This window comes from Pristis pectinata, chromosome 2 (genome assembly GCF_009764475.1).
Source record: "Pristis pectinata isolate sPriPec2 chromosome 2, sPriPec2.1.pri, whole genome shotgun sequence".
In the NCBI taxonomy this organism is placed as follows: Eukaryota; Metazoa; Chordata; class Chondrichthyes; order Rhinopristiformes; family Pristidae; genus Pristis; species Pristis pectinata.
The window spans coordinates 48,841,301-48,867,257 of record NC_067406.1 but is presented as its reverse complement, the minus strand read 5'-3'; the positions used below and the strand labels follow the sequence as shown (position 1 = coordinate 48,867,257).

The following is a 25,957-nucleotide window of genomic DNA, read 5'->3' as shown; positions in this document are numbered from 1 at the left end:
GGGGTAAGCAGATTTAGTTTTAACTTATTAAGTTAGTTTTAATGTAAGTTGTTTAAAATGTTTTAGATTTTTTTTGTTTTTAACTATTAGTACTTGTTTTATTACCTTTTATTAGTTAATTTGTTGGCATACTAACATATTCCACATTAAGCAAGGGGCAGAATGATGCATGTTTGAAATGTGAGAAACCCACTGTCCTGCTGAGATCTCCAGTGCTTCCTCAATACCAGCGGATCTTAGGTGATTCCATTGGCTTGCTTGCTCTCTCCTAAATGATTACCAAACAATTTTCCAGGCCATTGATGTTTTACTGCAGCCTACAAATTTCAGTCCTACTATCTTTTAGATGTATACCATGAAAATCAAGGGACCAAGCACTGCATGCTGCAGAAACCCACTGCTTCAGAACAGACGTGAGGGGTACGTTTTTTACTGAGAGAGTGGTGGATGCTTGGAATGGGTTGCCTGGTAGGGTGGGGAAGGCAAATTCATTGGGGGCTTTTATGAGGGGCTTGGATGGGCACATGAATGTGAGGAAAATAGAGGGATATGGGCATTCTGTAGGTAGGAGGAATAGCTATGTCGGCACAACATTGTGGGCCGAAGGGCCTGTTCTGTGCTGTACTGTTCTATGTTCTGTGTTCTGGTCATTATTTTTCCTGCCACGGAGCCAATTTTAGGTTCAATTTGGATCACCGGCCTTGCACTTTTCTGGTTGGTGCGCCATATGGGATTTTTCCATGCGAAATGCATCACAAGCACTGCCCTCGTCAAGCCTTATTACCTTCTGAAAATGTTCAATTGTCAGTCAGACACAACCTTCCCTTAACATGCTGATTACTCAGATTTTTCTTTCAATATTTACTAACCACTGATGTTCAGTTGACTGGCCTATATCTGCATGCTTTATACCTTTCTCCCTTTTTAATTAACAGTAATACAGTAGACTTCATGCCCTTGAGCACCATGTCAGCAGCTAAAGAGGACTGGTAACTGATATTTGGAGCCTGTTATTTCTCCCCTTGCTTTGCCTAAGACCTTAGGATAATTATTAATCTCACCTGATGTTTTACCTACTCTTAAAAAATTTTAGACCCCTTAAATATTTCTGCTTTCTCTCAATGTTTATTGTGCATTCATCTATGTTAGCTGATGCAAAGAGGGGTGGCAGTGTGAGTTGTGAGAAGGATGCAGAGATGTTCCAAGGGGTATATGGGCAGGTTAAGTAAATGGGTGAAGACATGTAGAATATAGTGTTACCTACTTTGACAGAAAATAAAAAAAGCAGAGCATTTTTTTTAACTTGATGAGAAACAGAGAAATATTGGTGGTCAGAGGGACCTGAGTATCCTCACACACTAAACACCGGAAAGTTAATGTACAGGCAAAACAAGCAATTAGGAAGGCAAACAGTAGGCTGGCCATTATTTCAGAAGGAATTAAGTACAAGAATGCTGCAATTATGCAGTGCCCTGGAGAGATCCCTACCTGAAATATTGTGTGGAAAGATATGTCTGTGGCAGAAGGAGTTTAGTGGAAGTTCAGCAGATTCATTCCCGGAATGGGAGAATTGTCCTGAGGAGACATTAGGTAGACTAGGCCTCTGCACTCTCCAGAAGAATGAGCAGTGATACTATTGAAAGATACAAGTTATTAAGGGGTTTGAAAGAATAGATGCGATCATTATGTTTCCCCTGGATTGTGTGTCCAAAACCAGGATCACAGCCTCAAAATAAGAAGACAGCCATTCTAGACTGAGGTAAAAAGGCATCATTTCAACCAGACGGTGGTAAATCTGTGAATACTCTACCCACTGGCATTGTGAAGGTTCTGTTGCTGAGGTAGTCAAGGAATATGGGGTTGGTATAGGAAGGTGGTGCTGAAGTAAAAGATCACCTATGATGTTATTGAATAAGGACTAGGCATGAATGGAATGCCATAAATCCTACTTCTTATGCTTATACAGAATATGTTCTTATTTTGCACAGTATCTTATTAATATCATTGTCTGTACTGTCCCCTTATTTTGTGATGGAGATGCAAAGTATTCATTTAGAGGTATACCTGTGTCTTTCATCACTTCATTCAGGCTATCTTTTTCTCTCTAATAGGCCTTAATCCTACCTTTATCTTTTTCCAGTTTATGTTTGTAAATGTAGGGGTTCTCTCTGGTTTTACTTGCCAATGTATTCTTATGAAACTCATCCACCTTACGAATTTTCTTTTTAATTTCACCCGTGCACTTGTGTGGACCAAATTATTGTTTGATGTACATGTGACTAATAAAGATATCATCATCATCATCATCATTTGGAACCACTGATGCTTATCTATTGGCATAGTTATATGCTTGTTGGGAATTGCCTCTCAGGTATGGCACCAGGTCAGACATTGCACTGGATCTGAAATCCCATTGATTTTAAGGGATTTTAAGGCCCATAGATTAGCAGGATAAAGGAAAAGAAACTTCAATTATTTCCAAAATTTCTCATGGATTTCTGGAGGGCTGAGCTCCTGGCACTTATAATAAGTTTCTCTTTAGAGCTTTTTACAGCCTGTATATGCCACAATATCCAGAGGGAAGATGAGGTGGAAACAGTAATATAATGGGGTACTGAGATTGTGGTCACTGAAATCTCAGCCTGATCAACAGGTCATGGGCAATCAGCTAGAAAGGGGTACCAGATATGGTGTCCTCCCTTCCTTTTCTTAATCTTTTTCCTGTTCTTTCTGTTCCTCAGTTTATACAGTGTGTGACGTAAGAGAACAAATCTGGAGATTCACTCAACTACACACTGCATGCCTTCTCCAGAAGGGTGCAAACAGTGAATGATTTGAGTTACAAATGATCTGCTTGAGGTAGCTGAGGTAGACAGGATAGTTCTCAGTGTAGATATGTTCTGCTCTTTTCCTTGGTTTCAAAGTGGATTTACTTTGGGCATCTGAGAAGATTCGGCATGTCCATGAGTATTCTTTTGAACTTCTACAGATGAGCTATAGAAAGTATCCTGATGGGTTACACCTCATCCTGGTATGGCAACTGCTATGCTCTGGATCGACGGAAGCTGCAGAGAGTGGTAACCACAGCCTAGTCCATCACAGGCTCATCACTTCCTTCCATCCAGTCCACCTTCACTGTGTGCTGCTTCAGGAAGGCTAACAGTATTGTCAAGGGTGCCTACTACCCTAGCCATTCCCTTTTCTCTTACTTTCTGGGAGATGATACAAGAGCTTGAAAGCCCAGATATGCAGACATAAGAACAGCTTCTTCCCCACTGCTAAATCAATCACCTCTTTCACACCTCCTTCCTGGTGGTGCTGCCATGTTCTTGTACTCTTAATTCTACCTCTCTAGGTTATTCCATTATTATCACTTCAGCATTTGTTTTGCACTACTTCAGATTGCACTGCAATCTTTGCAACATTCTGTTGGCTTGCACTTGTCATTGTATTTATTGTTGCATTTATTAGTACCATGTATACTGTTTACTCTGTGAGCTTCATATGAGCAAGGAATTTCATTGCACCCTGGTATATATGACAATAAACTGAATAATCTGAATCTGAGTCAAGACCAAGTGGTCAGAGGTTAGCCCTTGTTTTTCAGTAGATGCCGTTTGATTGTGTATGGGGCTCAGACACAAAGGGCACAATAACAGGGGAAGAACAAAAGCATCTGATACCTGGACACTGTGCTTTGGATTGCACAGTAGCTGCACAATCAGGGAGTAGAAGCTTTTGAAGTTCTGACATTTTAGTTCCAGGGAGTCACTGGAAAAGTTACTTCAGCTTGAATGTTCAGTTCCTCACCACTGCAGTGCATACCATCTACAACTCTTTCCGCAACAACTAGCCAAGGCTTTTTTTGGAAGTGTCTCCCAGACTCGCAAACTCTACCAATTAGAAGGACAACGGCACTAATTCCTCCCCAAGTCTTACATGATCTTCACTTGGACATCTATTGCCCCTGGATCTAAACACTGGAACTGCTGACACAACAGTACTGTGGAATGATCTTCACCAGGCAAACTTCAGTGGTTCAAGAGATTGGCGAATGAAGGCTGGCCTTTGAGTAATGCTCACATCCAGTAAGTGAAAGAACATGAAAAAAAATCACGTGGCACCTTCAAAGCAATGTGAGTTGTGTCAATGGCATCCTGTTCCATTGGGAGTCTGCATTCTGGTGAACCATCATGTTCTTGTTGCTCTCTGTCAAGGGAAAAGGAAAAGAGTTCCACTTTCTGAAGGAGAGGTAATATGTAACCATCTGAATGCAATGGTGTGCTGAGCTTCTAACATGTTGCTGATAACCCTGCATCAGGTTAGAAGGGTACAGGTGCATAAAGATAATGCCACTGGAAGTACATTCCTGATCCTGCTTTGTAGGTGCAGAATGTGGAGAATCTCCACCAGTAGCCCTTGGTGAAGAGGAAACTTCTAAGGTATTGATTCTTACTGAGAGCACCTCTGCTAGATAAGGTCTCCTTCTAAGTGCTTCTTTCTCCTTCCTCCTCCTCTTTCTCCTGGGAGGTTACAATAACTGGGGTGAGTTTTAATGATGGATTAATGGGAAAGGGATAAGATACGTAGTAAAGGAAGGCTGTTTGCTGCTGAAATTTGAATGGATGTGAGGAATGAAACAATGGGATATTTTGATTAGAAAGGATAAGAAATTGAGGAGGGTGTTGGGTAGCATAAATAATGGGGTGCTCTCTGTGAATTCGTGCTTAACAATTCCTGTCCTCTAAATTCCCTTCCTATATTGTCTTGTTAAATATAGTTGAGATTGAGTCATCTTATGCAGTTTGGCATTGTGAAATGTGCATCATACATTATTGCCTCAATTTAATTGAAACTGGAAATCTTGCACACTATTTGCCTTTCACATTTTGCCAAGAAATCCTATTCCTGACATTAAACCCTTCTTCACATCAATTTTGAGGACAGTGGAACAGAAAAAAAGATACAGAGGGAGTTATGAGGCTAGCAGTGAAAGTAGAGAAATACAGTAGACTTCAACAACGCATGTGCAAAAATAAATGACAAAACAAAATTGAAAGATGGTTCTGATGCAGATGCAACTCAGTGATACTACCAGGTTTGGATTTTGACAACTAATTATTGACTCAAATCATTTTAAAAAAATGATAGCTGCTGTCTTTTAGAGTTTTGATATGTTTTGATAATCTTTTTTATTGTTTCCTATGTAAATGTTTTTTTATGAAATTTGTAGTGAATTTATACAGCATTAATATCTTTGTAAATTCATGCATCAGTCTCTCAGATACAGTTCAGACCAGAGGCCAGCTTTCAACCACATACTTCTAGAATTTCCATCATGAAAGTGTGAACCATTAAGTCGATTATGAATTACTAAAGAAGGGAATAGGAAATCTAAAATAACATTGAAAAGACGGGAATAAGTTAATGGAATATTTAATTTACAAACTGTAGACTATTCAGCCAGAAAAGAGTGGGAGAAAGACAAGGAAACATTGAACAAAGAATTGCCCTAGCTATATTTTCTAGTTTTGTGGACAACTTGTTGCCAAAATAAACCTAAATATTTTACATGCTTTGAAAAGATGCTTCCAGTGAATGTGGCTCACATCATTGGGGTCCGTGTCATATGATGGCTGACATTTTAGAATTTAGAAAAGGTGGAATTAGAATTAAATTTAGAATTTTATTGAATTTTATTACATAGAATTTTATTATAATGAAATTTAGAATTTAGAAAGGAGATAAAATTAGGGAAAATACAATAAAATAAAGAATTCTATTTAGGACTAATATTTGAATTCAAGTATTTTCTAACAAATTAATTTTTCAGTTTTGGAAGGAGAAATTGTGGAAAGTTACAATGCAAAAGATAACAAAGTCCTTCATTAGAAATTCATGTTATATTGGAAGTTTTGGAAATATACTCCAAGCTGGTTTAATAGGATTTAAAAAAACATTTCTAAAAAGAAGTCTTGCAGCAACGTAATGGACCAATTAGGAACAATGTCATGAAAGGAGCAGAAAATGTCTTTTAATTTAAGTGTATGGTTTACATAAATAGAACTGTGTAAAACAGGCTTAAGTCTCTGATTTAATGGGGAATTAATTTACAGTCTTGGCTCATGTGAATTTGAATTGACACCAGCATGAAATGTATTGTTGCAGCTCTTGTTAAAATCCATACAGTTTGGCTGGTCTATATTGTGAAAAAGAGGTCAATGCACAGTTGGCCCAGGATGCAATCCAGTTTCCAAATACCAGCACAAACTGGGTATTGTTCAAAGGCTGCTCATGTTCATTTGCTACCAACAGTGATTGGCTGTCAGATACCAAGCAGCTGCACATTGTTTGTCTTCCTCAAAGATACAAATACAATGGCAAGGCTGCCTGCAAGGAGCCAACAGACATGTGTATGAATAGTTATGCCTGTAAGGACAATACAATTTGAAGAATCTGTTTGTAATCTTTGTAGAAAAATGTTGCTTTGATGTGCATTTTGAAAACAGCCAGGTACGACTGATTGTATTTCAGCAATTCAGCCAACTAATGACAAAAACAGCTTGGGCTGGAAATATGATCATGTGGCAAAATGTTTTTGTGTGCTCCATGATAGAATTTTATCTGAAAATCACTCTTATGAATGTGATCAGGTACTTACTGCATCTTTAATAACATTTGCAAAAATTAATTCCAGGTCCTCCATGTGTTTGAGGAACTGATGCATGTAATTATCCAGACATGTACGGTAGCATTCAGCAACAGGCAATGCATGTTTGAGTGCTACTTCGGCAAAATTTAATCGTGCCCCCATGGTCTGTAGACTGCGTGAGTTAGACATGCAGAAACAAGCCTTCGTTCTGAATGTGAGTCCTGCTTTGCATTACTGAAAGGGAACTGGCTGCCAGTGGGTGACCCTTAAGTTTGAAACTTGCTCCATGTGTGGGTCCCTTTTGGGCCCACTACTACTATATCCTCATCATGGCTACATTCTTGAATCCCCAACCCCTACCCATCTGATCATGACTCTCACCTGATGTGCTTATCCAATATTTGTGGACCTAATTTTCTCTAAGTGGTACCTTAAACCTAACCCCAGGCCTTGGTCCATTTGTGATTCCATCCCCTCAACCTGTGAGCTACCTGAGATCCTTCAATCACCCCACAATGAGGGAGAAAAGGCCTTGGGCTTTTTATGCAAAAGAATTTTGTAGCAGCAGGTCCTTGTACAAGATATGCAGTGGTGCACCATGCATCACCTGTTCAGTGCGTCTTTTCTGCTACAGAACAGGTCAACTCCAAATGACAACCTACCGACTTCTTTCTGTTGGAACCTTAAATACTGGTGGGGAATCCACAGCACAGAAACAGGCTCTTCTGCCCAGTTGGTCTGTTCTGGAACACTCCGCAAATACCTCAAACCACTAATAAATTCTTTCGCCACTTTACTAATAATTACTCTCTTCCCTTCTCCCCCATGTATTTTTTATTGATATATACATTCCTTTTTAATATCTATACATTCAATATTTTTGTTCCCTATATTCCTTAAGTCAGGGACACATTCTGGTATCAAATACAAAGGGCAATTATTTCACAGTGAATATTGAAAAGGTATTTGATACTGGGGTAATAAAACAAAACCTGTGCCCTCATCTGATGTCCACACAGATTCTTTCCACCATGAATAATCAGACAGAGCCTAGGGGTACAGGGGCTGATTGTGATGCCACTATGATTGCCTCAGCCATGATGAGCAAACTCTACACACAACCGCAAACACCCATATAATTCATATTGCTCAGTTTCATTTCAGCACTACAGTTACCAATGGAACATCAAGGGAGAACATTGAGTCATCAACACATCAGCAATAGCTTGTGAGTGAATGACTTGATTTTCTTTGCTCTTTCCAAAAGAACAACCTATAGTTATTATCTGACTTGAATAAGCAAGGTGCTAAGATTTCTGGGTAACAATTATGATTCCTCGGCATTTTAAAATCAGATAAATGTTTGCATTTAAGATATGAGTAAGTATTTGATTAGATGACAGATAAAAGCGGAATAGATTGGCAGAAAATTCAAACATAAAACAACATCAGATCCAAACAAGGGCATTGCTTTATGATGGTTTTGTGACCTCTTGTTGGTGAATGTTGAAGATGAGCATCATAATAGAATTTTCTTTCAATATATTAGTACTTACCAGGGTCATTGTACTCAAAAGTATGACAAATAATACACTTCCATCAAACACTCGATTATTCACCACTTTGAACATTAGTGTCCTCAGTTTCAGAAAGAGTTCTGCCAAGAACGTAGTCCTAACTACATTGCAACAATCGCACTTTTCATTGCAAATGGCTGGCAAGCAAGGTTGCATTATCTTTGTCTCTGCTTTGGGTTCCTCGTCCTCAGCTTCCTCCACAGAGCATGAATATTTTTCATCCGCTGTTTTGTTATCTTCACAGATATGCTTATCATTCGCCTGCTTTTCATTTTCTAGGCTACTCATGTTCAAAGATGGATGGGCCTGTTCACTTTCCATTTCTTGCTGCATTTCCTCCAATGTCTCTGGCTAATGTGAGAAAAACAAATGTGTCAAACATCTTTGTCTGACTGAAAACCCTTGAACACCACAAGCTAATTCTTAAATGCCTATTCAAATTAATAGGATGTAATATATTCTGTATTCATGGAATTTAGGTATAAGTTTATACTGAGACAAAGACTGAAAATAACGGTAGTGCTCAGCAGGTCATGTAGCATCTATGGAAAGAGAGAAAAAGAGCCAACATTTCAAGTCAATAACCTTTTATAAGAATAATGACAAAAAGGATTAACAGTCTGAAACACTGGGAGTGAGCTTAGTCCCAAAAAGGGTAGGTCCAGGAAACATTTTAAAAATTTCTAATCTGAGTTCAATCACCTCAAGTCCACTCACTTCCAGTTTTAGTGGAGCCATTTGGCATCCAACATACTCTTAGAGGATGGGTTGCACAGTCAGGTATTTCAAAGAGGCCATTTGTTTCATATTTAATCTATTTTTTAGTTTAATAATGGCTGGTCAGGTATCACAAAACCAGCTTAAGGGAGGCAAGGATTGGTGCCTATTCTGGCAATGTTTGTGGACCTGGAGAAGTCTGAGAGCTTTTCTTTCAGCAGTCCACAGTAACCTGTCTCCTCTCTGGAACAGGAATGCTTCCAAGATCAGATGCCCCCATGATGGCCAATACTATGCAAATAAGATTACTCCTACCCTCTTTAAATATTTTCACGTGCTTTCAAACAAAGGCTTCATCCATGATCTCAACCTTGAGGAATGTCTGACATCTTGGACCTAACTTGAAATCTGGTTCACATATTGTATGGCAACATGTATATTCTTAATAAGTCCGCCCTGTCTGACTTCCTGTCCCCAGGTTATCATATAATGCTGCGCAATACTCATCTTCAAAATCCCTTGTAATTTTCCATCTACTGGTTTAGTTCCCTTTATGTTTGAATATCCCTTGGTAATAAAGTAATGGAAGGAAGGAAATTAATCCTTTTGGTTTCAGAATTTTGCAGCATGCCATGCTGACCCATATCCCTCTAAACCTTTCCTATCCACATTCCTGGCCAAATGTCTAGATAGCGTAACGCTATTACAGTGCCAGCGACCTGGGTTCAATTCTGGCCACTGTCTGTAAGGAGTTTGTACATTCTCCCTGTGTCTGTGTGGGTTTCCTCTGGGTGCTCCGGTTTCCTCCCACATTCCAAAGACATACGGGTTAGGAAGTTGTGGGCATGCTATGTTGGCGCTGGAAGCGTGGCGACACTTGCGGGCTGCCCCCAGAACACTCTATGCAAAAGATGTATTTCATTGTGTGTTTCGATGTACATGTGACTATTAAAGATATCTTATCTTATTAAAATGTTGTAATTGTACCTGCCTCTACCACTTTCTCTGGTAGCTTGTTCCATATACCTACCATCCTCTGTGTAAAAATCTTGCCTCAGTTCTCCTTTCAACCTTTCCCATCTCACCTTAAACCTGTGCCCTCCAGTTTTTAGATTCCCCTACCCTGGGAAAAAGACTGTGAACATCTACCTTATCTATTCCCCTCATGCTTATCTTATAAACCTCTGTAAGGTCACCCATCTGCCTCCTTCACTCCAGGGAAAACAGTCCCAGTTTATCCAATCTCCTATCATAACTCAAACCCTCCAATGCCAGTAGCAACCTTGTGGATCTTCTCTGCACCCTCTCTAGCTTAATCACATCCTTCCTATAGTGTGGCGAGCAGAACTGCACACAATATTCCAAGAGAGGTCTCACCAATGTCTGGTACAACTATAACATGATGTCTCAACTCCTGTAATCAGTGCCCCAACCATTGAAAGCAAGCATGACATACACCTTCTTCACCACCCTCACTACCTGTGAGGCCACTTTCAGGGAACTATGTACTTGTACTCCTCGGTCCCTCTGTTTTACAACACTCCCCAGGGCCATGCCATTCACTGTGTATGTCCTGCCCTGGTTTAACTTCCCAAAATGCATCACTTTATACTTATCCAAGTTACATTCCATCTGCCATTCCTTTGCCCACTTTCCCAGTTGATCTAGATCCTGTGGTAACCTTAGACCACCTTCTTCACTGTGTACTACGTCAGCAATTTAGGTGTTATCTGCAAACTTACTAATCATGCCACCTACATACTCATCCAAATCATTGATATATATGACAAACAACAGGGGACCCAGCACTAATCCCTGAGGTCACAGGCTTCCAATCTGAAAAACAACCCTCCACTACCACTCTCTGACTCTTTCCACTGAGCCAATTTTGTATGCAATTGGTTAGCTCACCCTGGATCCCATGTGATCTAACCTTCCAGACCAGCCTACCTGTAAGACCTTGGCAAAGGCCATGCTAAAGTCCATGTAGACAATGTCTACCTCCTTGCCCTCATCAATCCTTTTGGTCACCTCTTCAAAAAGCTCAGTCAAATTCGTGAGACATGGTTTCCCATGCTCAAAGCCATGCTGTCTATCTCTAATCAGCCCTTGCCTTACCAAATGCAGATTGACCCTGCCTCTCAGAATCCCCTCCAGTACCTTTCCCACCATTGATGTTAGACTCACTGGCCTGTAGTGCCCCGACTTATCCTTGCAGCCCTTCTTAAATAAAGGCACAACATTTGCCATCCTCCAGTGTTCCCGTACCTCACCAGGAGCAATGGAAGATAGAAAAATCTCTGCCAGGGCCGCTGCAATTTCTTCTCTTTATTCCCACAGTATCCTAGTTTACACTTGGTCAGGCTCCAGGCATTTATCCACCTTTATGCACTTCAGGACCACCAACACCTCCTCTTTCATAATGTTGACATGTTTCAGGACATCACTGTTCTCTTCCTGAACTCACTAGCGTTCGTGAGAACCATCTTCTGTGGGTCTACACATAGATAAGCACACTGCTTCTTAAGGGGACCTTTTCTCTCTCTAGTTACTGTTTTGCTCCTTATCTAGTTATAGAATCTTTTAGGATTCTACTTTACCTCATCTACCTAGGATATATCATGTCCACTTTTGCCCACCAGATTTCCTTCTTAAGTGTACTCCCACATTCCTTATACTCTTCAAGGAATTCACTTGATCCCAGATGCCTGTACCTGACATATGCCTCCTTTTTTTCCTGACGAGAACCTCAATATCCCTCATCAACAAGGATTCCCTAATCCTGCCAGCCTTGTCCTTCACTCTAACAGGAATGCATTGGTCCTGAACTCTCCTTTTCTCATTTATAAAAGCCTCCCACTTGCCAGACGTCCCTTTACCTGCTAACAGCCTTTCCCAATCAACCTTTGCAAGTTCCTGTCTAGTGCCATCAAAATTTGCCTTGACAAATTTAGGACTTCAACTTGTGTACCACTCCCATATTATTCCGTAACCATTTCAAAACTAATAGAATTTTGGTCACTGATCTCAAAGTGCTCTCCCACTGACACATCGACCACTTGCATAGAGGAGGTTGAGTGTAACCCCTTCCCTAGCAGGTCCATTTACATATTGCTTCAGAAAACTTTTCTGGACTCGCTTAACAAATTATGCCCCATCTAATCCCTTAGCACTCTGGCAGTCCCAGTCAATACTAGAGAAGTTAAAATCCCCTACTATTACATCTCTATCATTCTTATACCTATCTGTGATCTCCTTACATATTTGCTCCTCTAATTCCTGCTGACTGTTGGGGACCCTATCTCGTCAAAGTGATCACACCATTCTTATTTCTAAGTTCCACCCATTCAGCCTCACTGAACGTTCCCCTAGGAATATCCTCTCTAAGTATTGCCGTGATGTTCTTCCTGATCACTATCACAACTCCCCCTCCTCTCTTACCTTCACCTTTATCAAGCCTATAGCACCTGTACCCCGGGACATTGAGCTACCAGTCCTGCCCATTCCTCAGTGTTTTGGTAATAGCTGTAACTTGTAATTCATCTGTAATTTTTACAAGATTAATGCCGTTGGTTGTCCTTTTCTATGTTTCACTGTTTGTGATGAATTGCTGGGTATATCAGCAGCACAGATTGCAATCTTGTATCACCTTCCAGTATGACTCCTAATTCTCAGAATGCTAAATTTACTTAATGGGAATGTAACACAGGACAACACCAAAGTTGTATGCCGGAGATGTAGTGATCGGCAGTTCTTGCGCTTAGGATAAACAACTTAATGGCTCTTGCATCTGGCTTGAACTGGGCTTGCTCCCGGTCCAGGGAAAGAGCATTGCATTCAGTGGAAACGATTTTGGATGTCAAGTAATGCACAACTGCTCCTACAATGCACAATTAGCACTGGTGGCCAAGAGTGACCAAATCAAAATTTGCCATGTTTATGCCATCTGTTACGTCTGTCATGTAATGTTAAGTTTATTTTTAAGTAATTCACTGGATTGAAGCATTGTGGAATATTTCTAAGAAATATGTTGGAATTCCTCATAAATGCAAGTCATTATTTTTAAGAGTCTGTTTCAATATATTTAAATTAATTGAATTAAAGTGACCTTTGAAGTTTCAGCCCAGATGAAGGGCAGATTGTTTTGTGAGCAAGAACTTCGAATAGAATCTAGTCCTGTAAGGATCCCATCCTGCTTGTCTTTCCAGCTATTTTCTAGTCAGATGACAGGGACCTTGGGTGAGTCTTCCTTTCTTGCTATAATAGGAGAGGTCAGGACTCTGAGCTTGCATATTAAGGATTGCCCTGGGGCTGCCCTTGAAACTCTAGCATTGAAAACCTCAGCTAAACAGGTGCCAGCTGAGTCTCTTTAAATATTTTCAAAAGGCTTGAGCCTTTTCCAAGGATAAGGGTATCATGAAAGGGATTAATTATCTTCTGCCTGGAGGAAGCCAAAGATTCTATTGTTTGCCTGGCATTGAAATACCCTTCCAGGCCTGCCTCAACCATGAAAATGATCTCATCCTTGTTGTCTGAGATGAAGTTTATGGCTTACTGCATAAATGGAGAGAGTTCTTCTCCATGACTTGTTCATTGGGGAAGCAGCCATGGTGACAATTTGGCTCCAGTGATGATAAGACTACGTGCTAAGTCCATATAATGTAATTGCCATACCATCAAGACTGCTGATCCATTTTCGTACTTCCGCCCACCAGTGGCTGGGTCACACAGTGCACTGACTGTTGGCACTTCATTTCTGACTGGTGTAGAGAGTACACCAGCATCGGAGCATGTTTGCAATGTTGTTGGTTCAACAATACTTGACAAGTTTGTCTCCTTTTGGATGTCTATAAGAAAACAAATAGTTTCAGGTGATGCGGTTGGAAAGCAGCATCTTACTTTACATATTGTAGAGTATCATTAAGTCAAACATATGCATAGCATGTCAAATTTGACAAATCACATTTTAATAATGTAACACACAAAAAGTACTGGAGGAACTCAGTAGGTCAGGCAGCACCTATGGAGGGAAATAAACAATCGACGTTTTGGGTCAAGACCCTTCATCAGGACTGGAAAGGAAGAGGGCAGAAACCAGAATAAAAAGGTCGGAGAGGGGAAGGAGCACAGGACGGGTGCAAAATAACCATTATTAATGCTATGCGTACTGTATGTAGCATGGAAAGATTGGTGGTTGGTTGTATCTGGGGTTCTCATATAATGAGTCCTCAGCCTCAGCCATGTAATCATTGGGAGGCACCAAGTAGAAACTTCAAGATATCCCAGTGAAAGGGAATGAAGATTGGACAAACGCTGCAGTTGTTACTCTTGGTGGATACAGGAAAGAAAATTGAAGGTTTGGAGAGATGATGAGTCACCCTGTCTCCGTTTCAGCCTTCCTTCATTAACCTTCTGTGCCTTATTATTCTATGATTGCATGAATTGCAAAATTTCATGTTTTTGACATAACCACCATGATATAATCCTCACAGCTACCATCATAACCTACTAGAGGTACTTTACTAAGTATGAATCTATTGAGTTAACACTTCGGACTAGTTAAATTTATTGATCACAATCGTGAGAAATCCTTCTGCTATTTTATGTTAGATACTAATTAATATCTCTGTTAGATTGGAAAGGAATAAATGCAGAATAAATAAGTTATTCACTAACATCACCAACAATTATTTCTAACTGTTTGTATTATAATAAACACATTGAACATTTCTTTGCAATATTTCTGCTGGTCCAGGAAGATGATTAAAAATAAAAAGAGTGGAATTTGATTTGTGATAAAATAATGATATATTAAGCTTTCAGGCTCTTACTTATGTTATGTCCCATGTTGGAGTTTGCTAAAGGTATTTCATTGGAAGGATGAGCACTATCTGCTTCTGAGGCATTGTTTTTCTCTTCTGGTTGTATTTTACCCAAAAATGGTTTATTTGTTTTTCGACATGATAACAAAAGTAGGAAGTTCTTGATATAATCTTTATATGGCGATCCCTTTTCTTCTTTTTTGTTTGCAGTTAGTGTATCTCCAGAAAAGAAATTGAGGAGAAGAGCCAAGAACAAGTTTAACACCTGCAGAATAGCATAAAGGAAGTTTATAATCATTATTTGCAGTTAAATGGATAAAAAACACTATTTCACAATTATGTCTTACTAATCATTCGGGCAAGATGCCTACACATCCTTGATTTGCCCAAGCTTATCTGGATATTGTTTGCTGAAGATGCTCTTGAAGGCAATTTCAAAGAATAGGTGCTGATAGCATGGCATCAACTTAATCTAATCTTCCTTCCTGGCTATGTTGGTAGCGGGTTTGACTCGGGGTCAGATGCTCTGGGCCTAATTCCTACGTCAGAAGCTAGAATATAAAACTCATGCTAACAATTGAGGAAAGTGGCAAAGTAGGCAGTGCCATCTCCAGATTGTCTGTAAAATTGAAGTACTGAAGTTTAACACCTCCAGAATAGCATAATTTTAACACCTGTAGAAGTTCAGCCTCTTGTGGACTTAGGAGATTTCATGGCACTATTTTAAAGAGAAGCAGGGTTGATATGCCTGGTGTTCTGCCTAATATTTAACCCACTATTAACAGATCACAAAAAGATTATCTGATAATTTTCACAATACTGTTTGATAAAGTTGGCTCTGTGCTAACAGGCCACCACATTTCCCACATATAGTAACTGCACTTTAAAAATACATTATTAGTTCCTAAGTGCTTGGGGTGTCCTGTGCTCACAGAATTTCAAGTTATACCAGTTATGGTCAACAAACATGTCAATGGCAATAACATCCTCTATATTTTGTGTTGTCTGGTTTGTCAGAATCTAGTGTCCAATGGAGTGAAAATATACAACCAATTTATCCTAAGATTTCTTGTACATCTGATAATGGATGGTCATGTTTTCATAAAGTGACTGATACACAGCAATCATCAAAGGAATGTAAAATCCATTAGATAATATTTAACTCATGGAGACTGTGCTAAAATGAAAATGTTTCAGTTTTGTTCAGTCATTAGTCATTAGAAATCAGAACCTTGTCCTGAAGCTAATTTAGTATAATGTTCAGTTGTCTATAGCACATGAGGGAGGAATTGAGTTTTTTTTTAGAAGTCAGTATTACTAGCTCTGTTATGTGTAGGATGGCTGGTTATTTTTGAGCTTAATTGAATGATATTCAGATCAGGGAACATTAACAACTATTTGCAGAGATGGTTAAGAGCCATTCAAAGTAATAGTTTGGAGTCTTAAGGAAGTGCTCCCTCTGAGCAAAACTGACAAAAAGCTCGTGAAATATTAGTGTTTTTCTTTCTAAGGACTGGCTAGAAGACTTACAGTTGTATTTATATAACAATGATGTTATTATATCTTGATTACTTGATCAACTTGTAAATTAGTTTTCTTATATAATTCCATTGGATATGTTCAATAGCTAAAATAGTTAATAGAGATTATTTTGTTCTGTCATCGATTGATGTATATTACTGAGAGCTAACCCAGATATTAAATTTACTGAAAAGATTCCTTAAGGCTTAGGAAGTTGAGACTAAGCTATGTACTCAAAAAGCTAGAGTAAGGGAATGTGGGAAAACACAAAAAAACCAACACAAACTTAATGATCAGACTTTAAGCTGAGGTACTAAAGAACCTGTCACACTGGGGAGAGATGGTTGGAAGACATGAGGCAGCTGCCAATTGACTGGATGCCAGAAGGTATCATCTGTTTTACACCTATCAAAGTTATGGGTTGAAATTAATGAATTCTAGGGAATGATAAGAATATACTCACACCACATCCTGAATGGTGCAATACATTTGCATTTAACTTGAAGACATTAGAATTCTGTAACTGGATATTGATAAGTAGAACGAGTGAGCAAAAAACTTGGCAAATGGAATTCATTGTGGGAAAGTGTGAAGTTATGCATTTCAAATCTCAAGGCAGACAGCTGTCTAAATGGAAAAAAGATTGCAGATGAACGAAATGCAGAGGGATCGAGGTGTTCTTGTGCACAAGTTGCAAACTGTTAACCGGCAGGTCCAGCAAACTGTTGGGAAGGCAAATGGCATATTGATCCCTCACTGCAAGATGGTTGGAGCTTAGAAATTGGGAAATATTGTCAAACTTTTACAGGGTGCTAGTGAGGCCACACCGTATTTAATAAAGGATATACGGGCATTGGAGGCAGTCCAAAAGAGATTCATTATGCCAATTCCTGGGATGAAAGAGTTGTCCTCTCACGTGGCCAAAGGAATTCGATCTATATTCTTTGAAGTTTAAAAGCATGAAGAGTGATCTTATTGAGAGATGTCAAAATGATTCCACTAATGGGAGAATCTTGAATGAGGGGACATAGTTACAAGAATTGAAACTGAGGTGCACAGGAACTTCTGCTTGCAGAGACTCTTGAACCTCAAGAATTCTCAACAGAGGGTTGTGAAGGCAAGATCATGGCGGGTTGTGCTAGATCAGTAGGAATATACACTGGAGGAAGTAGATAAGTTTTTGGAAGATCAGGGAATTAAAGGCTGTGGGTTACTGGCACAGAAGAGGAGTTGAAGCCTGGAGCAGATAAGCCATGATCCATATGGATGGTGGGCGGACTTGAGGGGCTATGTGGCCTCAGCCTGCTCCTATTTTCTTATGTTCTTATTTCTTATGTTCTGAAGCTTTTCCCATGTCACAACCTTTAATAAAAACTATCAATGATATTGAACCTCATGAAAATTATAGGCTAGAAGAAGCATCACCTTTGGATGAGCCTTGGTTGTAGCTAGTTTGCTGGCTATAGAAATATTGTAGTAATCTCAGTCTTGTAACTTATACCGAGTCCCTTGGTGGTTTGGAAAATGCTAATGAAAAATTTGATCCACGGTTAGCTGTGGTTAGTTTACTAAACGGAAAGTAAATAATTTACATTGCATTCTTTTTAACATACTTCCCATTCTTTTTAAAAGTACTAACACGTTAAAAATATCATACAAATAAACAATGGCTTTGATACCAGCTGAAGGCATGTATAGTCTGCTCTTACCAGAAAATTTCCAGCTATATATGTCAGCAAGAACAGAGGGAGACAAAAGTACATCTTTGAACAACGCATACAATCATATAATGGTTCTATCCATTCTCCACATAAAATTCGAAACACCATAATAAAGGAATTGTAAAAGCCTCTGAAATTCCATCTTGGTATTTTATTTCCAGCAAATGCTTCCTGTAACATAATCACATGAAAAAGATCTGATGATGTAAAACAAAGCAGATGAATGAAAGGTGATGAGGAAAAGTAAAATGTTCATCTTATTGCATACAGATTATATATAATAGTCTATTGAATCTACAAAGATGAACTTTATCACCTTTGGAAATTAAAGAGGCATTGTTGTTTCCCATTTTATATTCTGTTAACAATTGTCATTAGTATGGGAATTACTCTTGGTACTACAAATGGGTAAACAATTAGCACATTTATCACTGTGTTTTCTATTTAATAGAGGTATTAACTTGATTAAATTGTCTAAAGACTTTTACAGTATAGAGTCATAAAGCCATGTAGCTCAGAAATAGGTCCTTCAGCCTGACTTGTCCATGACGACTGAGATGCCCATCTACACTTACCCCATTTTCCTGCATTTGGCCCATATCCCTCTATTCCTTTCCTATCCATGTACCTGTCCAAATAATTTTTAAACACTGTGTTTCTACCTACCCCCTCCACCTCCTCTGGCAGCTTGTGGAAACAAGCTTCCACTACCCTGTGTGGAAAAACTTGCCCCCCAGATCCTTTAAATATTTCCCCTCTCTCCTTATACCTATGTCCTCTTGTTTTAGACTCCTCTACCCTTGGGAAAAGACTGTGACTATCTACACTATCTATGCCCCATATAATTTTATTAACCTCTTTCAAGTGAGCCCTTCACTCCAATGAGAACAATCCCGGCCTATTCAATATCTTCTTGTAACTAAAGCCCTCCATTACAGGCAACATCTTGCTGAATCTCTTTTGCACTTTTCCTAACTTTTTCATGCTTTACACATCCTTTCTATAATGTGGTGATCTGAATCGCACACAATTTTCCAAGTGTGATCTAACCAATACCTTGTACAGCTGCAACGTGATGTTCCAATTCTTATACTCAATACTCCTACCTATGAAGGCAAGCAAGCTAAACACCTTCTTCACTACCCTATCCACCTGGATGACCCAAAATGCATCACCTCATACTTGTTTGGATTAAATTTCATCTGCCACTGCTCTGCCCAACTTTTTTGCTGATCTATGTCCTTCTGTATGTCCCTCCGTATCCTCACTATCTACAGCTCCGCCAATCTTTGTGTTGTCAGCAAACTTACTTATTAGACCACACTCTCATCCAAGTCATTCATATATATGACAAACAAAAATGGTCCCAGCACTGCTCCCTGCGGTACACCACTGGATACAAATTTCCAGTCAGGAAAACAACCCTCCACCACTACCCTTTGCCTCCCATCACCAAGCCAATTTTGGATTCTTTTTGCCAAAATATGTTGTATTCCATGTGCCCTAACCTGCTAGACCAGATGACCGTGTCGGACCTTGTTAAAAGAATCTATGCAATTGTTCTGCATTCATCACTAATAACATCAAGAGTAATTTTAAGGTGATGAATGTACTATCTTTTTTTTCATAAGAATTGCTACAAGTGATCTGAAATTACAGCTTGGGCTTGTTAGTGGGATGCTGCTTTGAAAATCCTCTTTAAGAGCATTAAGTTTTGTGAGACTCTCTCTACTTCCAATATTCTTTGTTTTCTAAGAGTAACTGAACTAGTATGAATCGTTGACATACAATATGGTACAATCATTTAAATTTTTTTGCACACTTTCTAATTTATTATCAGTCTATCTGCAGTCAGCTATCCAACTGATGCTGTTTAGGTTAACACATAAGGAGTGCAAAGACCTGAGAGGACAGTTGCTGACTCTTGTGGAATTGTATGCAGTACAAACCAGTGACAGAAGAAGAGAACTAAAAAATGGGGGAGAAACAGACACAAGAGGATAGAACTTGTCATTTTTTTTGTTGTATGTTATTGTATTGTGCCTACATGGCTCGCTGATGATCATTTTGATTGTGGTCCTGAGACCAAGGGCAATACTGAACCAATGTTACACAATTTCCTTTGCATACAGTGGAATGTTGGGAGTGGGTGGGTGGTATGGGTGGTGAAGGAAGGACCAGCAGTGATAGATCCAACTGGGTCCAAAGAGCTGAACTTCAGAGGTGAGATGAGAATGACTGCCCTTGACATCAACGCAGCAATTGACTGAATCAAGGCGCCCTGGTAAAATTGGTCGAGACATCAAAGGAAAACATTCCAGTGGTTCAAATCATAACTCACACAAAGGAAGATGGTTGTTGTTGTCAGAGGTCAATGATCCCAGCCAGAGGACATCACTGCAGGAGCAATGTCATCCTTCAGGCTTCTATACTCAAATTAATATAAATATTTATCCAAGCTGACTACATAATTTAACCCTCTAAGCCTTGATATCAAATATCTTCTATCATGCTCTGAGCTTTACCTCCTCTAACTCTTTAACTATGCCCCCGAATAGATGAATCTGTTCAGATATGGACAATACATTAGGCCAATACATTATGGACAAAATGGACCACAGCTCATTAACTTTCTGTATAGCTATAGATAAGGATAGGTATGGGGCTAGCAGGAAGGTTTTAAATTGGAGCAGGGCTAATTATGGCATAAGGCAGCAATGAGGTAGAGTAAACTGGGAACACCTTTTTGCTGGCAAGTCCACGTCGAGCACGTGGGAAGTGTATAAGGATCAAATACATAGAATACAGGATAGGTATATCTTGATTATAAGGAAGGACATGAATGGCAAAATAAGGGAACCTTTGATGTCCAGAGAAGTAATGGACTTAGTCAAGAAGGAACAGGACAAGTATGTAGAGCTTCGGAAGTTAGGATCAGACAGAGCACGTGAGGACTATAAAGAAGCTAGAAATGAACTCAAGAAAGGAATTAGAAAAGCCAGGAGGAGCCATGAAACTCATTAACAAGTAGGATCAAGGAAAATCCAAAGCATTCTGTGCCTATGTCAGGAATAAGAGGATAACGAGGGAAAGGGTAGGACCACTTAAGGATAAAGAAGGGAATCTATGTTTGGATGCAGAGGATGTGGGTGAGGTTCTGAATGAGTATTTCTCTTCAGTATTTACTCAGGAAAGGGACATGCAGGACGTAGAAATTGGAACTGAGGGCGGGAAAATGTTAGAGCATTTAGAGGTCAAAGAGGAGGTAGTGTTAGGCCTCCTAAACAGTATTAAGGTGGATAAGTCCCTGGGGCCCAATGGGATATACCCCAGGTTACTGAAGGAGGTGAGAGAGGAAATTGCTGGGGCCTTGACCAGTATCTTTGCATCCTCTTTGACCATGGGTGAGGTCTTGGAGGACTGGCGAGTGGATAATGTTGTTCCTCCATTTAAGAAAGGAACAAGGGAAAATCCGGGGAACTATAGACCGGTGAGTCTCATGTTAGTTGTTGGGAAATTGCTGGAGAAAGTTCTTAGAGATAGGATATACGAGCATCTGGAATCCAATGGTTTGATTAGGGAAAGCCAGCATGGCATTGTGTGGGGCAAATCGTGTCTTACTAACCTAGTTGAGTATTTTGACACAAGGTGACAAGAGAGATTGATGAAGGTAGAGCTGTGGATGTCATCTATATGGACTTCAGTAAGGCATTTGATGCATGGGGTCAGTGGAGAATTGGCTGTGTGGATCCAGAACTGGCTTGCCCATAGAAAACAGAGGGTGGTGGTTGAAGGGACTTATTCAGGCTGGAGGCCTGTGAGTAGTGGTGTTCCACAGAAATCTGTACTGGGACCTCTGCTGTTTGTGATGTACATAAATGACCTGGATGAGTATGTTGCTGGATGGGTTAGTAAGTTTGCAGACGATACCAAGATTGGTGGAGTTGTGAATAGTGTAGAAGACTGGCGACGGATACAGCGTGATATAGATCAGTTGCAGATGTGGGCAGTGAAATGGCAGATGGAGTTTAACCTGGATAAATGTGAGGTGTTACACCTTGGTAGGACTAATGTCAAGAGGCAGTACACTCTTAAGGGCAAGACCCTTAACAGTGTTGAAGAGCAGAGAGACCTTGGGGTGCAAGTCCATGATTCATTGAAAATGGCTACACAGGTAGATAGGGTGGTTAAGAAGGCTTATGGAATGCTTGCATTTATTAATCGAGGTATTGAGTATAGGAGTCAAGAAGTTATGATGCATCTCTATAGAACTCTGGTTAGGCTGCATTTAGAGTATTGCGTGTAGTTCTGGTCACCTCACTATAGGAAGGATGTGGAGGCGTTAGAGAGGGTGCAGAGAAGGTGTACTAGCACGCTGCCTGGATTAGAGGGCATGTGCTATCAGGAGAGGCTGGACAAACTTGGGCTCTTTTCTCTGGAGCGGCGGAGGCTGAGGGGTGATCTTTTGGAAGGGTATAAAATTATGAGGGACATAGATAGGGTGGACAAGCAATATCATTTTCCCATTTTTGAGCAATCCAATACCAGAGGGCATGCATTTAAGGTGAGAGGGGGTAGGTTCAGAACAGATGTGAGGGGTACGTTTTTTACTGAGAGAATGGTGGATGCCTGGAATGCATTGCCCGATAGGGTGGTGGAGGCAAATTCATTGGGGGCTTTTAAGAGGGGCTTGGATGGGCACATGAATGAGAGGAAAATAGAGGGATATGGGCATTCTGTAGGTAGGAGGGATTAGCTATGTCTGCACAACATTGTGGGCCGAAGGGCCTGTTCTGTGCTGTACTGCTCTATGTTCTATGTTCTAATACAGGATAACGCGAGATGTTCACTTGAGGATGCAATGACCAGACAGCTCAGCAACACGGAGCAGCATTGCCAGAGCAGTAATACCTACCATTGCATATCACAAAATTATATCTTCTTTAAATCTTGAATTAATTTGTAGCATAAAGCAATGAAATAGATAAATTTATACAATCAGAATCAAAATAATTACCTTGTTCAAAAACAATCAAAAGAACTAAGACTTTGTAATATACTTACTTTATTTTCATAATCATGCCCAACAAGCTGCATTCCTATTACAGTGAATATATAAATGACAATGATGACGATAAGTGTCAGATTTCCCATCTCCTTCAATGATTTGAATATGATGTTGATTAATGTGTTTAGCGTTTTCCAATTCTTTGCTAATTTAAAAACTCTAAGCTGTTTTAAAAAGAAAACAACAAACATGAAACATTCAACATTTTAAGAGAAAAGGCAATTGATGACATTAGTTTCTAAGTTTATCTATCAAGCAAATTCTCCAGGTTGGATGTTTATAACTTTTCAGTATTCATTGGAGAATCTGCAAGGTATGCATGTTGCATTGCAACATTAAATCCTCAAAATACAATAGAAATTACATCCTTATCTTTGTGCTGGTTCATAAGAATAAGTTATATTTCCAAGGATTTTTCTACATTCTTCAGCATAACTGGGATGGCGGCATCATCCTGTGTTGGGTCCACAGAACTTGCAACCCAGGCACAGAAAATAAATTGGAATACTACACAAACAGGATGCTGGTGGGAGTTTGGAATTGGAAATGGAATTGGTTTATTATTGCAACATGTACCAAGATACAGTGAAACACTTAGTTTTGCGAGCCATCCATACAGATCATTTCAAAACAAGAGTACACTGAGGTAGTACAAGGGAAAAGCAATAACAGAATGCAGAATATAGTGTTACAGTTAAAGTTGCAGAGAAAGTGCAGTGCTGGTAGACAATAAGATGCAAGGGCCATGACTAGGTAGATTATGAGGTCAAGAGTTCATCTTTAATGTACAAGAGGCCCATTCAAGAGTCTAACAGCGGGATGGAAGCCGTCCTTGAGCCTGGTACTAATAGCGTATCTTTCCCGCCTCTTGGTATTGGGATTTGAGCATCCAAACCAGCAGAATTTGAAGTCCATTGTTCCAACATTGAATGGTTGGTCACCTCCATCAGGTCACCTATGGAGCCAAATACTTTGGTGCCTCTCATGGCCAACGCCTCAAACTATATTAGCAGTGGCAACTTTCAGAAAACTTCTGAGTGCTATCATGGAAACTCAGATGATGTTACTTAAGATCAGCTTCTCTCCATGGAAGTTCACTCATTTGTCATCATGGCTGTTTTCAAAGGGGTCTCCTGAATACCAACATATTATCAGGATTGCTGAGGCACCATGCTAGGAGGTGGCAAGAGGTTTGTGTGTACAAAGCAGTTTTCTCACGTTGGCTACATTCATATTCCTATCATTACCACTCTGTCAGTGCCCTTGCTATTGTCTGTCTGCCAGACAATCCAGACAACTGCAGTCTGGGCTGAGATGATGGAGCTGACAGATCTATTTGGATTTGCTGATCTGTTGGTCGTTAAGAACTTAATTGAACAATAGCTGGGGATTCTTCAATGAAGACTGATGTGAAGACTTATGTCTCAGTTAACTGCTGGTCGCAGGACATTTGCTCTGTGCAAGTGGACTCCTCATGGAATCCATTCAGGCAGGACTGACTTGCTCAGATTTTCCAGCTCTTGGGTTGGGAAATCTACCTTCTGAATGCACACAAGTACCGTGAATCCAATGGGAAGAACAGTTAGCTGGAGAACATTTTGAATAGACTATTTTTATTTGATTTAATTCGATTATTATAAATGTATTTAGTTGTTTTTGTGTGTGTAAATGCTTTATATACTTTTTATTTTTACCAATAATTGTGATGTTTTTAATTATAATATTACTTTTTGACACTTCCAGGGCATTTTTGAGTGTTCACCATTTCACCATGTTCACCACCGATTTGAAGCAGGTCAGAGATAAACATCAGAACTTTAATATTCATTGTCACTTGGCACACCTTGCAACAGAAGTGCACCTGAACATCACAGATATCACTTCTGAATTTTAGAAGGTTTTGTCAGGCCCCAAAAAGTTCAGTACGGACCTCAATCCTACTGCCACCTCTCACATCCATTTTAATAGTTATATTTTTCATGCAAAATGACTGATGATTCATTCCCTTAAATTTGAACAACAGAGTGTTCTGTTATGTGCTGTGTTATTGTCAAAAACGGGTCCTTTCATTAATTATTTATTTACTATCTTTCAATTTTTTTCAACACTACTGAGGAAGTATTGTGTAATCTCATCTACAAATCTTTGAATTATTCATACAGTTTTGTTTTGCTGGAGTTTTAGAGGAAGTATTGAAATCCTACTACATGACATTAGGCTTAAATATATTGACCATTTTGGACCACATGATAGATTTGATGAACTCTTCAGAATACTATATTTCCTGTTCCACAAAAGTTTAATTTTGCAAGATCTTGGACAATGAGAGTGAAGATTTTGCAAATCTTCAGGGTTATTCTGATTAAGCATGACAATTGAGCCATTTTAGCTACTTTCAAAATAATGTTTTCTCTGTGGTGTGCATTGAAAATAAAAATAGAGTTTTCTAAAATCTGATGGCATGTTGATAACTTGAAAGTTTGGCAGAATGTGCAATCTGAATACATTTTCACTATGGGTGGTATGCAGGTGGGTGGTCCTCTTGGCTGTCAATCTGAGGCCTGATGGTCAGTCCTCATTTGCATTTCATTGCTGAAAGCTCATGTATTGGTAGTGGTGATGGACAGCTTATTGAATTAAAGGGGACAGAGGGTGTTCCAGAAAAGAGTGAATACTTCTCTGAAGGCAAAGTGACATGCAGCTACAAATTTATGCTGCTACTGGGACCCTCCTGATGAGGAACACATTGCAGAGAAAAACACTTCAGTCTCAGCCAGAGCAGAGGAGATGTTTGAAGCACAGGCAAGGGCACACTGCTAAGCCCCATCCTCTTTGCATGGCAGCAGATCTGTCTAGATCTATTTTTGATATTGCAGTTA

General features: G+C 39.7%; 1 protein-coding gene across 1 annotated transcript in view; it reads right to left on the bottom strand.

Moving 5' to 3' along the window:
- Positions 1–25,957, bottom strand: part of LOC127580705 (sodium channel protein para-like) — a 135,207-nt gene that overhangs the window by 62,495 nt on the left and 46,755 nt on the right. Inside the window, exons 10-14 of the mRNA XM_052034476.1 lie at positions 24,326–24,428; positions 23,075–23,242; positions 14,778–15,033; positions 13,621–13,793; positions 8,209–8,580 (exon numbers count right to left, since the gene is read on the bottom strand). Coding sequence (XP_051890436.1) covers positions 8,209–8,580; positions 13,621–13,793; positions 14,778–15,033; positions 23,075–23,242; positions 24,326–24,428 — 1,072 coding nt within the window. The remainder of the gene's footprint in view (positions 1–8,208; positions 8,581–13,620; positions 13,794–14,777; positions 15,034–23,074; positions 23,243–24,325; positions 24,429–25,957) is intronic.